At 37.9% G+C, this 15,735-nt stretch overlaps 1 protein-coding gene across 1 annotated transcript; it reads right to left on the minus strand.

Moving 5' to 3' along the window:
* Positions 1-1,330: 1,330 nt before the first annotated feature.
* On the minus strand, positions 1,331-9,853 carry LOC108674923 (zinc finger C4H2 domain-containing protein). The gene is made up of 6 exons (XM_018162905.2): positions 9,700-9,853; positions 6,381-6,552; positions 5,917-5,997; positions 5,129-5,226; positions 4,598-4,858; positions 1,331-4,103 (listed from the first exon to the last, which is right to left on the minus strand). The coding sequence occupies exons 1-6, from the start codon at positions 9,765-9,767 to the stop codon at positions 3,974-3,976; spliced, it is 810 nt and encodes a 269-aa protein (XP_018018394.1). The 5' UTR covers positions 9,768-9,853; the 3' UTR covers positions 1,331-3,973.
* Between the last annotated feature and the right edge of the window lie 5,882 nt (positions 9,854-15,735).

A 15,735-nucleotide genomic window follows, 5' to 3' on the forward strand; every position in this document is an offset into this window, starting at 1 on the left:
GCAAATTACGGACCAGGCAATAAGTCCAGCAGCTATCTCAATCAATCGTCAGCTATGGAAAGATCGGGTTCCAAAGGCCGGATCCCTTGTGAATCAAGTCACGAAAAGTTCAAGAATCGGCAACAGGCCATGGGCCTATTTCTTCAGCGCCGACACTTCTATTCTATTCTATTCTATTCTAAAAAGTCATCAATACCAATTAATAACCTCCCTCAAAAAAAGCTCCATGACAGAGAAGCAGCAGCCGCTGTAGAGTTTCGTGAAAGAGACATAGGGTGGCGTGATATTCTTATAACCTGAAGCTGAGATCAAGATTGTCTGGTTTTTTAAAGCCTCGTGAGAAGAAATTATAATTTTTTAATTGAGAATATCGTTGAACAAGACAGGATTACGACGAAAAGAAATTAAATGTGCATTCCATACAAATGAATTGGATGATTGCGATTGACGAGCCGTTCAATCGATACTCAGTGAACGTAATAACAGTGTAGCAATTCCTAGAAAATTTCCGTCATTTATTGCATTTCCAAGTGAATTTTTTGTGCCAATCATTTCAATTTCACGTTCAATCATTTCAAGTTCATGACCCCATCAGCCAATCACGAACGGCTTTTCTAGCTGAACCCGCCAATCACAGACGAGAAATCTAAGCTACGTGTACATAGGAGGTACGTATACTTAGGACACTACGTGCACTTAGGACGCTATGTGTACTTAGGACGCTATGTGTACTTAGGACGCTACGTGTACTTAGGACGCTACGTGTACTTAGGACGCTACTAGTACTTAGGACGCTACGTGTACTTAGGACGCTACGTGTACTTTGAACGCTACGTGTACTTAGGACGCTACGTGTACTTAGGACGCAATGTGTACTTAGGATGCTACGTGTACTTAGGACGCTACGTTTATTATGACGCTACGTGTACTTAGAACGCAACGTGTACTTAGGACGCTACGTGTACTTAGGACGCTACGTGTACTTAGGACGCTGCGTGAACTTAGGACGCTGCGTGAACTTAGGACGCTACGTTTCTTAGGACGCTACGTTCATTAGGACGCTACGTGTACTTAGGACGCTACGTTTCTTAGGACGCTACGTTCATTAGGACGCTACGTGTACTTAGGACGCTAAGAGTACTAAAGCGAGTTTTGCTGGTTCGGTCTCAGATATTTACAATAGATAGATACCTACAGAAGGAACGGTAGACTTGATACAATACGGTGTGCCATGGGATGGATGATACTTACGGTAACTTGCGAAGAAATAATGGAATTTAGTTTTCTTCACATTAGCGGCTGACGGAGGAAATTTTAATGAAACTGAGAATTAACGAAAGATTTACTCAGAAATCACAGGCAAGAGCGACTACTATAATACAGCGGACAGCGATTGTACATGAGAAGTGGTGCACAGTGATACATTTTCAAAACAAAATTAATTGATTCAATTATGATTCCAACCGTAGCTAGCCTCATGGAAAATCCTTGAAGGAATAATTTTTTCATGACCTGAATGAGACCATAAGACTTCCATTCAATGTCTGCACCAAAGCACACAATGGTCAGTATGTAAAAGAATAATGATCTATCAAAACCCCTCTATAGATTTCATACATTGTGACCTGTCAAATACTTAAACTTGAGTGCTAAGTGTGTAAAAAAAATTTCGACTAGGTAATCAGAATTAGATAATTTTTCAGAATTGTGAAACCAAGCGCCAAGGAATCATTGCAGCAAAGCGCTAAGGAATCTTAGTTGTGTAAGCCACGCTATGAACCAAACGGAAACAACTATCAAGCCCTTATCAAAAACACGCACACAACACCGCACGACATCAACTCTTAAGACTAGATGAGATTCTAGGCGAATATAAAACAAACGTAAAAACTTCGCGACAATATTTTTGAGATATCAAATGTTGAGCACATTTTAATCTGGCTAAGAATCTTCATGTAAATAAGCACCCATCGAGACACGACTTCATCGTCATTCTGTCACTGAGGGACCAGAAATAACATCAAGACCTCAGTACTCAGATACCAGATTAATTTGCTCATCAGGTAGGAATACCATTATAAATAAGATGTAGTTAACGACACAAACACTGATAGAGCAGATTACATAATTTGAGAGTAACAAAAAATGAAAGTGAAGGAAGAATCTTTAGAACGTAGACTAAACGAACTTAGTGACCGCCACGACGCGTGAAGCATTTTGAGGCACACTGACATTTTTCCATTGTTTGTTCAAAAGTCACCACCAGAGCTGCCACATGAAACAGGGAAGATGAAAGTAAAAAAATACTCTGCAGTTTGGACATGCAGCGAAGGAAGTTTCTGCGATCTCCGCTGTTACGTGCTCGAATGGATAACCGATGAAGCGGTATGAAGAGAAGCATTAAGAACTGAAGGGACTATTATTGCTACTCACTAAACAACACAGAAGATACGAGACAAGCCAAACAAAACACTCACACAAATAAGTCGGGATCACAGCGCCAAGAAGATACAAGTGGCTGAGGTAGCCAGGGAAATCTGTGCTTCAGTAGAGACGATACCTCTAGTTACGCCATTAGTATTACTGATACTGATGTTTTCAATTATCTCCTGTTTGGAGTGTGGGCTGTGGTGAAATTTTAAACCATGACAATTATTCCACTAAGTCGTACGCTTGTGCCACCACTTGGGACAACAACAACCAACATTCATGATCAGGCGCATTAGGAGGGATTTTGGCGAGGTTTTCCTTTATACATACGAGGGAAATGTAGAGGAATGGTGGTGTAAAAATAAGACCAGCGAACGTGTTATGGTTAAAGACGCTCACCACTGCGACGTCTGTCAATGTTATATGATGCTTGCTTGGCTTGATATTCTAAACCAATTAGTAATGCTATTTTTGATCAGATAAGAGCCAGGGAAATCTTCCAGGTTTTCTTTTTCTCTATAGAATTAAAACCATAATTATCAAAGTTCTAATTTATACATCTTGAGAGAATTGATTTAAACATCAAGTATTCATTGATTTCAATTGATTGAATCATTGATTTCATCAATTGATCTATACATCAAGTATTGAGAGAGAATCGCGTTAGGTTGGAGCAATCAATTAATTGGCCTTATATATAAAATAAAGTCGACTTTTCCAGCTCCACAACGCGTGCTCAAGCTATTTTTCTTCAATTACGCAAATAAAATACTTAAAAATTAAATGAGATGCATCCAGGAATGTTTGGCACAAGTCATGAGAAATTAATACGAATACTAATATTAAGTTTGGCACGAATTTCGAGAAAAAATTCTATACCAAACCTTTCGTATTCGGCACAAATGTAAACAACTCCCTTGTAAGTAACTTGTCATGATCAGGAGGTCCCAGACAAATAATTTCAATTACTTGCAAAAACACCTACACACAGTCATCAGAGAGCTGAAAAGAGAGCAAGGCAGCAGCGTCATGCAGAAGACTTGTCATCATTAAAGGAAGAAATGGGAACCAATGAGGCAATGTGATGTTAATTGCAAGCATTGCATACTGCCTCATGTACTCAGTTGTTGACACTAACAAATGAACAACCATTATATGTCCACTACAGTCATCAGATTAAAACTTCAGCAAAATTGGTATTCTGTTATCGAAATTCCGTTACCAAGAATGATACGAGTTTCTTTTTAAATCACAATTTTAAAATCAAAAACAAACTTCCAAACCCGTCAGTAACTAATAAAATCTGAATTTTGAGATTTTCTATTGTGACTCAAAGACTTCGTTATGTCGATGTAAAAATTTTTTTTTTGTGGCTCCACACGCTAACCACAAAGCCGCTACGCGTTCAGAGCAGCCTTGAAACAGCAACTTTTTTAAAGCAATTCGAAGACTGTCACTGATTTCTAGCAGCCTAAAGACTGCCACGGGTTAAGAACAATCCTGAAGACTGAGTCTAAAGACAGAATAATAAGACGGTCGACATTTAGTCTTTCTTCTTTGGCTTCTTTGGGTTGCGTGAGCGGCTCTTGGCCTTACAGAGCGGGCAGATGGGGGCGTTGCGGTGGATTTGCTGGTGGCAGCTCAGGCATGACTTCATGGGGGGCGGCTGTTGTCTGTAAACAAAAATAATTTAGTGATGCTACTGCCGACAATTTAGTGATGGCTAGTGCCGACAACATAGTGATGGCTACCGCGGACAATTTAGTAATGACTACTGGCAACAAATCAGTGATAGTAACTTCACATCAATTGCCGGGGCTTATCTTCTTGTAGAACATGACACAAAATTTGAATACGTAGGTATTATTTCTTGAGGAATAACAACAACGGAAGTAGTTAGATGTTTACTTAAGTTGAGACGAGGATAATGACTGTATAGGAAAATATTTTCAGAATTTTCATCAATTCACGCTAGGAAATTTGAATTTCATATTGCTTCATTGAAATAAGAATTAATATTTGAGCATTTGTATCCCTAAATAACACTCAGTAATTTTTTACAGATATGTAAATAGTATATGTAAAATTATGTCAATAAATAGAGAGTAAATATAAAATATATTAAATAGAAAAATTTACTATTTTATTCTAACTGAAAATCTCTAACCTGAAAGAGGGAGCAGGAGGCCCTGGCGGGGGAGGGAGAGGTCTCTGTTCCACCTTCTGTGGTCCCCTCATGGGTGCCAGTCCCCCTTGGTGATGCGAGAGGAAGGGGGAGGAGCTGCCAAGTCCCCCCAGCGTGGGGAGCCCTGCCAGAGAGGAGGACAGTCCCCCGAGGGCGCCCGAGTGCCCCCCACCAATTGACAGGCCCGACCCTTGCATGTCGTCAGAGTCGTGCGACCATTCCATGCCGGATTTCTCAAAGAAACTGCACAAGAACAAACAAATTTAACCTCAACGCCCAAACAAAGAATAACATAAATTTCATGAAAGAAATTAAATTCCATGGGAAAAAGTTGGATTTCATGCACTAATGATTAATTCAACATGCAATAAATCTACATGCAAGAGTTGCACATTACATGAAAATTTCATAACTAGATGATATATTGGTTTTATTAATATCAATAGAGAAAGAACAGCTATCTTCCCATTGCATAGATTTTTTTCGAGTTTTTTGGAAGAAAATTATGCTCACTTGGGAGGCACAGGATCATCGTCAGCAGAGAGAGCAGTTGGCTGAACAGCGCGAGGAAGATGCATGGCAACCAGACGCACTGCCTCATTCTTCATGGGCTGAAATTAAAGAGAAAAATCTGTAATAATTTTCTCACCTAAAATAAGCACAAGCAATGCTTCCAGGCAAAATCAAGAAAATGGGAAATATTTGCAGCGTTTCATGGCATAAAATAACCCACATTAAGTAATTTTGCAATAGAAATGAATAATTCTTACCCTGAAAATACTATCTGATCAGTTAGGTAGGTATACCTACAGAATCAAAGCTCCTATTATGTGAATGGGCATCACAAAAATATGAAACACAAACAAATTTATAAATTGGCCTACAAATAGTGGCATTGAAATATGTTACCTACCTAATATTAATGTAGCATAAATTGACCTAGAATTACCTATAAAAGGGTGCTCAATTTATTATTTTTTATGCAGATCAATAACTTGATCTTAATTCCACAGACAGCATGCAAGTCTCATCATTAGAAATTAAATTTTTTTACCGATTCAAGCTTTAACTTGCAAATCAAACTATTTCCTTTAGGTCTTTCCACAGAGGCAAAATCCCAAAGCTTTTAAACAATTTGAACCAAAACAACTGTAAAAACACAAATAAACATTTATTTAAACTGTTCATAAAACTGTCAAAGCTATATTTGATACGGTATTTTCTAAACATGATCATTTTAGAAAACTTTTCACATACGTAAATAATGATTGTAACTTACAATTAATATACATAACTCTCACCTGGTATTCCTCATAGAGACGCCTTGCATTTTCCAAGGCTTTGCATCTGATTTCCTCCCCACTTTTGATGATGTTTTCCATCTAAAAAATGGAAATTAAGCATGGATGCTAAAGTATCAATGTATTTATTAAAAAAATTCATAAGATAAATTTTTCAATCTACACAAAGAAAGACAGTTTTCAATGAACTTCTGGCACATACATGGTCTAATGATCTTATTTCAATTGATTAACAATAATTGATGCCAACCAAGAGTGCACTGCACACATTTTTTCCATAACTTTCAAGGAACTAGATGAAGTTCTAATTATGTGGTACCGGTATATTACATATATACACACATCAAACTAACTTGTCCAAAATTGTAAGCTGGTTTTTTAATATGGATATGGAACAAAATTTGTACCATCACATTTTTTCAGCTTATGTATGAAAATTGAAAATCAATAATTGTAAAGCTCACCGCATTGATGTCAGCATGAATCTGACGTAACTCTTCAACATGAGCCATTTTCTCCTGCAGCAGTTGTTCCATCTCAGCTTTATAGTCAGCAAGACTGGCCTCCTCCACCTGCACTGCTTCTACCTCAGCAGCCAAACGGCAGCGTAAACGCTCCACACCAAGCATTTTCTGCCTGTTCAGGAAGACAATAATTAAAGAAAATAATCAAAACAAAGTATGGAATATACCAGTCTAAATTGCACAAAATTCAACTTAAAGCTTACATTTCAATGCTAATGAGTCTCAAAGACAAGTTTACAGGACTGTATATAACTGCTTAAGTTAAGAAATTGTTTTGAAGCATCTCATTCACACAATAAATGAGCAATTTCATAAGTGTCTGCAAATTTCAAACAATTATTTTATCACCAAAATTATAAGAAATACATAAAGCAAAATTTGCCAAAACATACTACAGTTTATCACATTTTAATCTGTCTTGGGTATCATTGGGCACGCCACATGCACACTGTCAGACTGAAAAGATAGGTTGTTCAGGGTGAGATTTGGCTTATTAATTATATATTTGATTAGTATTCTGTACCTCAACCTAAAATCATCACCTACAAGGCCCAAACACCTCTAAGAGCTCAAGCAGCTTAAGTGAGTGCTTAATGCTTAGTAACCCAACATTTGGTACTGCTCTGTGGCATTTTGGTGCATGTGACATTAATGTGCTCAATCTCAATTCCTAAGGTTATCACTAGACAATAGTTTTGAAACTGTCAATTTCTATAATGATACATATACCTATAGTTCAAAAACGGCAAAAATTGCATCATCAACCAAAATTTTGATGCACTTAAGATTTTTGTCTACAAATAATGTTTCATTATGCAGTCTTTTGCTCTTTGATTAATTTTATTCCACTCAGAAATGTCAGAATTTGAATAAAATATTTTTATAATATGAAGGAAATCCAATGAACAAGACATGGCAACATCTTCATGATTTTAAAGGACATGGAAATGTCAATTAAATAGTTATTAAAATGTCAAAGTTGTCAATCAAATATCAGCCACATCAAGCCAGCAACATGCCAACATTAAACTACTACTATATATCATATCAAATCCTTAAAGCTTGTAGTCTGAACGCAGCAAAGTCTGAGAGCAAGGTTTTCACGACCATTGTGTAAAATCCTTGATCTACGTAAAGCTCAGCCAGTCGCTACCCTTGAGCTTGTACTCTTTGTAATATGATATCCTAGCCAGCCCCTTTCTTGCGCCAACTGGTTGCTTTCAGGTGGCAGAGTACCGGTAATGGCCAACGGTTGGCTAAAACTAGTTGGATTAGGCCAACCACTGGTCCCACACTCAGGATGATGTATGTTTTCGGTGAATTTTCCCGCGCATTTTCACTTTTTTTTCATTACAGTTGGCGCAATGTAATGAAAATTGATTCTCTTCGCGCACGTGTTCGCGCAATCCCGGCCATCAATTCTACGTCGCGCTGCCGCGCACAAGCAGTTTGTGGAGGAACAGACGTAATACTCAGTACAGTATGCCTTTAATTATCTTTCAATAATATATGATTTTTCTTGATACGGAAATTTGGTGAATGAGAAATCTAGAACTTTATTTTAGAAGAAATTTTCTCCAAAGTCATATGGCAACACTGAACACCATCTGTTTACATTTTGTATGTATAATAGCCGCAGTTTACGATTACCGTACGTTCCGTATCCGACAAGTGGAAGTCAGAAGTAACCCGGACATGTCTTATATTTTATTATTGTCAGTTCGACTCACGTAGTCGATATAAACTTTGATCTTTGATGACCAACGAAATATAAACTTTTAACTGTGCTGACTCTTAGAACCTGAGTTGACGCGTTAGCAATCTAGTTAACTCATATCCAACCACAACAATGCGGATACATACACGTTTGTGTGTACGGTCAGTGCGATTGCATAATTTGCGTTGCCGCGCGTCCATATTTGAACTATTTTAGCTTTCTAAAGTACGGTGCACGGCGCATTTTTTTACCAGCATAGTACGGCGCACCGCGCAGGTCATTAAAATGACAAAATAAATTCCCGCACACCTGGCACATCTTCCTGACCATGGCACTGGTCATGTATTATTCTTTGCCCCTCATCGAGTTTGCCGTCACCATGCCACCCCTTGTGAACTGACAGTTGAGTAATTTATGACGTCTCTTTCCCCTCATACCTTCCAGTGCTCCACAACGCCTCTATTTGAGCAGATAGTATGTGGGATTTTCCCTTCGCATATCAGCAGGCTTGATCATAACTATTTTTTGAGAAATAATATTTACAACAAGGAGGCTGATCAAGGAATGCCAAATGTACCATTCAATGGAGAATAAAAATTACAACCTGTTTACACATAGTGGCAAAGCAGAGAGTTTTTTAGACTCTCCCTCAAGTTCATTTTAGAGTCCTATAAGTAGACCAGTAAAGTATCCTGGATACCACTCTTACCAGCATTATCATACTCAAGAAATTGGCTTAAATCTTGAGTAAATGAGGAAATTAGGAATGAACTGATTCTAAAAAAGCTCTGGTTTGCCACTATGTGTTTACATCTCAAAAAAAGTATAAAAGACACAGACTTGATGAAAAATAATATTCAAAGTTTCTTGAAATTTCCTCTCTTTAAAACTCTTTTAATACCATGTCTACATATTTATTTTTCCTGTCCACCATTTATAAATAAATAGCTGGGTAAGCATGAAAAAATCTATATCGCCATCTCATTTACGAGTGGAGTAAAGTCTATTCTAATTTGTGAAGAAATGCATAGGGAAGAGCCAAACCTGTTCAAAGCCTCTCGGTTCTCAATCAGGGCCTTAATTAATACTCAGTTAAATAGTTTTATTACTTAATGTACAAGAACACACCAAAACCTACTAAATAGTATATTTTGAATGACAATGCTGGCATCTATGATACTTTACCTACTGCCTACTGGTCTACTTATAATCCAAAGTACTATCCTAACTCAAAAATGAACTTGAGGGAGAGTCGAAAAAAGTCTATAGCTAGGCTAACTAATAACTATAAGTATATAACCAACAAGGGTTCTATTAGTATTACAAACAATTGTTTGTGCACTGCAGTCTGCACATGGCACATAATTTCTCAATGTTATTTACTACACAGCATGTATTGATAAAATGACAATAAAAATTTTTCTGTCAATTGAAGTGCATGAAATGGACAATCAAATCTTGATTTTTATTGAGAAATAAGCTTATTTTAGCTTAAAATAGGAGTGTCTTTCTGCAATATTGGCGCCTAATTTTAGTACTTACCTTATTTCTTTAATATACTCTAGCTTTACTAGAGCAGTGCGATTATCTTCGTCCAACGTCGTAGCCATAGTTTTTCGTTATTCAACGATGATTTGAGGTAAAAACAACGCACGGTTCTCAACCTAACTTTGTTAGTAAACATGAAACTATAGCTCCAAAGCTGTTAGATCGCTAATGAAGTTGGTGAGGTGGTCAAAATGATCAGTTCTGAAATATTTTTAGTTGCTAATATAACAATAGACCTAAAAGGTAAATTAACAAAATACTTACGCCTTTAATTATTCATCAGACTCAAAACTAATTATTTGCTTAAATTGCATGGAATAAAGCTGAAAATTTCCGAATATAATCAGTCATCGCCGTAACTTCATAGAAACTTATAAAACCTCTTATTGGAATAACTTTAGTTCTCAGCGATTACGTTTAATATATTTATACATATGCGGCCAATAACTAACTAATAACGTGAAGACAGTGTATTTTTCTGATGCAAAATTGGCAGTTCAGTAGAAACATCTTTTTGGTGAATGGCTAATAAACAATTAAACACTTGTTGTGCCATGAATGAAACACAACTTTATCGCTTCAACACGTACATTAAACTTTTTATCAGCGCACAAGATAACTAAAAATTCATATAACTTAGCGTGTTTGCCAGTAAATCTAAACACGTAATACAAATCGTGTTCAACATCTGAACACCTATTTGTCCTAATTTGGGGATGAAAAGTTTACGCACATTCGCCAAACTGGTAAATTTTATTGCGATGAACTTTTACTCTACCAGTCTGATGTAAGTTGTGTTGAATTTGAGTCACGTCAAAGGAAGATATAATTAGTTAATTGCCAGCACTTCGTCCTCAGTAAAGGCTTCCTGCTAAGTTAGTAGCTGCGATTAAGATATTATACTTTGTCGCTAGAGACTCCTGACGGTCGATTAGTGAGGTAGCTGTCAACACGTTGCTTGTGGCCCATCCGTTTCAAGCATGGCGAGATGAAGACCGCTTTACGACCGTTTTTTCCCTTCCTTCAACTTCAGTTACACTGAGGGTCGCAAAGAAGTGCCCAGGAAAACACAGGCAAATAATCTTCGAGTTGACTTTAGGGTTGATGTTCGAGTAAAAACAAATATCGCAAATGAAGAAACATCTAGCAGAGCAAGCGTTGCCGTTTGAAGCCATAGGTGATGATAGGAGCGAATGAGTTCGGTAGTGGCTATCACGTCGGCGGCTTGGTTGTTCTCAGCGTTGAAGCTTCCCCACTTGATGACTTCAATAAAAACCTTTGCAGGTGTGGGGAAAGTGGATGGCATCATAAGCGAATGGAAATCTCATAATGATATTTTCAAACTGACATCACATTAAACATAAAGGCCAAAGTAAATGCTGCATACTTTGAAGAAGTTGAAACTTTTATAAAAGAAGTCCCACCATATAAATTTAAATCATATGTACATTTAGCGTCGAATTACCCAAGAATAAATATTGGCTCCTTCAAGTGGCCACAGTTTTTATATACAAGTTGAAAATGGTTTATATAGTTAAGTTAAAATAAAGCACACATGCCAGAATATTATCGAAAACGAAGATACGACAGCAGTTACGACCAACAGCAGTTTTCGTCGCGACGCAAGCGTCAACGCGGTGGCTCACACGTACAGATTTATGAAGAGCCGCTCTGAACTTTATCGTACGGAGTAATTAGAAGCGACAGGCTTGCAGACGGTAAGGGGGGAAGACAGAAGGAAGGAAAAGGGGAGAGGGACGAGGGAAAGTTTAAGGGAGCAAATTGTCCCGTGTGAAAAAAGGGTAAATGGGTTTGGTGACATTGTCGTGAGCGTGAACGACGCTGGGTCTGAGACAAGAACATGTTTTGCACGAATACGTTAAGAGGCAAAGAAAACTTCAACAGATTGAAGTCAACATTGAACAGGAGAACCATTTATTAAATAAAATTACGAAGCAATTATTACTTGCATTTGGAATATTATGTTTGTATATCACTTAAATACATTATGTGGCGGATATTTTTCTGAATGACTTTTTACGAGGTATGACTTTCACATATTGCTCAGCTTGCCGTTAACGTATGCTGGCTGGCAAATTTCTTCGGGATGTTTCGCAATGCTCAATCCCACTACACTCTGCATCGTAGGCCTCCTCAGTATTAAAATTTATTGTAAGTCAGAAACATTAACGTTTATGAACAATTATATAAGCAGAGAAGCTGAACATCTAGTAGCAAAACATGAAGCATCTTCAAATAATCCACCAGAAAACATACTGCGTGGCTAGGTACGTTACGTAGTGCAGTATATACTGGTATGCATCATAGATGTTGCGTCTCAAGGTGCCCAGACACGGTGCAGTATCAGCAGGTACAGGCCGGCAAGGGCCAGGGTATCAAGGAAGTATGTGGCCGGCGTCGGTACACAGATGTTGCGTTGTGCAACGCGCGATAGCGGCGTCTAGCGTAGGCGATAACGCGCCCCAAGATGCGTATACGGTGGAGGAAATGTACAATCTTCATCTCAGACGCTATTTCTTTCACCACTCTCAACATAACTTGAAATTTCCGAGCGAAGACATTTCAGGGGAATTTATAAGGAATTTATGATAGATATTGGTAACATCAGTTTTTCCCGCTAGGGAATAATTGGTTTTAGCTGGCGTTGAAGGTTAATCAAGAATTATTGATTTACACACACTGCGTGATCCATTTGCAGTGAATTTATTATCTATATAATTCACGAGTCTCAATTCATCTGATCATAACTCAGATTTTAAAAATAAATAGACTTTTCGACTCCTACATAATATATTTAATACAGAGCCTTAACAGCTCCTTCCATCTATCACAAATCACACACAGGTTTTTATTTTTGTTTTCACCATGTCTGGGAATTCGCTCTCACCACCAGAGTCATGTAGCGAGCACCCTCAGGGGCATGCTTTGGCGCGGCGCTTCTCCCGCTAGTTGCCATTACGTGTGGCATGGCTGGTATGTCAACGAAAATGTTACGTGCTCTCCTGCCCGGATACCTTATTGCAAATTATACCAGGCCTTCTGTCGGTCATCCAAAGAACATACATACGCCGTTAGTGCGTTCCAAGAAGTAAAGTAGATTTACGCGACGACTTTTCGACCAATCATCGTTGACCAGCAAAACCAATTATCACTCCGTGTTTTGAATTATTCAAGGGGTCAGAAGCATCCTTCGAAAGCATCTTTTATTTTAAAACGAATCTTACTGTTGGATTTTCAGAGGCTGGAAGATAGTGAAAATAGTATTTATGAAAATACTAAGCATAAAATTCCGTAATGATGTTCACAGCAAATTTTTTTAAATTTGCACTACATCATGTTAAAATAATGTTTGTTCAGCTCAGAACCATGTCAAATTATTGTCGGTTTGATCCTCATCCTGTTGAAATGGTATTGGTTCAAGTCGTGAGCAATGAACAGGATGATCTCGTCAGCGAGTTAACCTCGCCCTTCCTCAGGCGCCATAAATTCCAGCGTAAAAATCGAAAGCCTCAATTGCGTTAACTAAGGCAAAGTTGTGAGCCGATTTATTGTGTTTAAAAAAACCTGGCTAATTGTCATCATTGGAAAAATTAACGCTTCCAACATTTTCAGCGTTTAGCTCAGCCGATCGCGGCATGACTAGCCTCGGAGTTATTACATCGTAACAACGAAAGCTTTAGGAACCTTGTTGCATGTCCCATATGCCATTAATAATATTAGGTGACATTTCACTGTAAATATCAACGTAGATTATATATATAGATTTCTTAATAATAATTTTTTGGAACTTCGGGAATGAAACTGTGGAATAAAATCATGAAATGAACTGAATCATGACTGAAAATTTATCCCTGGACTAAAAATGTAAATAAAATTTGCATGAATTTGGATGTGAAAATATTTATATATGAAAATCACTGAACGTTATTTTAATTAAGGCATGAATTGTTTTTATTCCAAATGAAAAACTATCGTCATGTGCTTGCGTAGTTCATATACATGATCACTTATCCTACCATTGATGGAACAGTAGATGACTGTAGTGCGACCATTGAAGAACCATTGAAAAAATACACCCTATTTATTATTAAGTAATTGACGAAAAATGTTACGGAATTGTTGTATGATAATAATGCAATATCAGATAGATGATAGAATGATTTTTCATTCATTCATTCATTCAAACAAAGATCCCTTCAGTTGAATATTAGTGATTCATCTGTGGCAGGTTATGACCTGTAGCTGTACAGGTCACCTGCTTGGGACAGGGGTAGGACAAGGATCAGAAGACCTGTAATTACTGCAGACCTGTCGACAATTTCGTGTCTGTTAAAGGACGTTTCCGGTTAAGGTTAGCGAGGCTTCTTCCGTTCAAGTAACATGCGCGTAGGGGGGCAAATATTCATGAACAAACATAAACATCTAATATATTTCTAATGGTCATAGATTATTTATGATCATAACCTGCCGATTATGAACATGAAAGGTGAGCTCCAATACCATACGAAGATGTTAGAATGTAACATGTGACCTATAAACGTCGTGACACACTCGGAAGTTGTGATAGTGCCGATGATCTTCTGCAAGTTATTATTTTTACGAGCTTCTTGGATCGTCTGTCGATCGGTTTATCATAAAATAATTATTCGAACATCTCAGAAATAAATTTGGATGCCTTTTTTTGTGGTTATTTTGAATCACTCGATCGTGATCGGCTATTCAAATTAGATTGGAAACAGAGTAATCGAAGTAAACCTAATGGGTTCAGGAAAGTCTTATGAAGCCTAGTAAGCAATAGAGTAATCGTAAAAAATCTAACGCAGAACAGCTTAACGAAAGAAAATTTAGAGGGAGACAGAAAAATAAAATTGATTAAAATGGGAAACCGAAAAGTTAAATGGAATCTATTTGTAAACAAATAAATGTAACCGAAGTAATTATAATGGCAAAAATTAAATTGAACGAAAGCTAATATGGGAAACAGAAAATCGTTCCACACTTGTAATCACATGTAACTCATGTACGGCGATCAATAGCATGTTAAGCTATTTCATCACATGTAACGCATGTAATAAAATTTATTTGTAAGCAAAATTCATATTATAAAACTAGCGGCATATTGGCCGAAAAGTGACACACTTTCTACGTGTACCGTTGAGAACTCCTTATTCCAGGGCAGACAATTGGTCCTGATTGGCTACACAAGGCAAAAAAGGTTCGCTATTTAGACAACTTCTCATTCATTTCTCTAAGTGTATGCTGAACAACTGCACCCCAGCAGCCGTAGTCTACAGAAGACCTCGTTCCAACTCAGACAAATGTATGAGTCAAATTGTCCAAATACTGACCCAGGTTCTCACATAAAGCCCGAGCAGAGAGCGGATGTAGCAATTAATGATGCGCTCTTTAGCCGGACCAAAGTAAGTCAGGATGACTCGTACAAAGGTAAAAAGTGGGTCGTTATTTGAACAGAATTTCATTCATTTGTGTGAGTGCACTCACCGGAAGTCATTCAAGTCTGCGGAAGACCTGGCGACTAACGACTGCACAGCGACTAATGACTGCACAGCGACTAACGACTGCACAGCGACTAACGACTGCACAGCGACTAACAACTGCACAGCGACTAACGACTGCACAGCGACTAACGACTGCACAGCGACTAACAACTGCACAGCGACTAACGACTGCACAGCGACAAACGACTGCACAGCGACTAACGACTGCACAGCGACTAACGACTGCACAGCGACTAACGACTGCACAGCGACTAACGACTGCACAGCGACTAACGACTGCACATGCGGGAGCTTCTACGTGCTTTCTGCAACATGTATTCTACCGACTATCTTATTAAATTTACCAATTTTTGCATTCAGAACGGATTTCTTTGCGATTTCTGAAACTTAACTTTTTCTAACAATCATGCATAGTGAATATATAAACTTTTGACCTCAAAACTTGAAAAGTGTCCAACGGTCTTACTTTATACAGACATTATAGAAGATT

The sequence above is a fragment of the Hyalella azteca genome, unplaced genomic scaffold (assembly GCF_000764305.2).
Source record: "Hyalella azteca isolate HAZT.00-mixed unplaced genomic scaffold, Hazt_2.0.2 contig12448, whole genome shotgun sequence".
NCBI classification, from domain to species: Eukaryota; Metazoa; Arthropoda; class Malacostraca; order Amphipoda; family Hyalellidae; genus Hyalella; species Hyalella azteca.

What these genes read in the sequence shown, in the direction of transcription:
- LOC108674923 (XM_018162905.2), bottom strand. Translation starts at nt 9,767, where the DNA reads ATGGCTACGACGTTGGACGAAGATAATCGCACTGCTCTAGTAAAGCTA. An exon ending in TTCATGCTGACATCAATGCG is followed by an intron (nt 5,998 to 6,380) that starts GTGAGCTTTACA and finishes TCCATTTTTTAG; the next exon opens with ATGGAAAACATCATCAAAAG. An exon ending in GATGATCCTGTGCCTCCCAA is followed by an intron (nt 4,859 to 5,128) that starts GTGAGCATAATT and finishes GTTCTTGTGCAG; the next exon opens with TTTCTTTGAGAAATCCGGCA.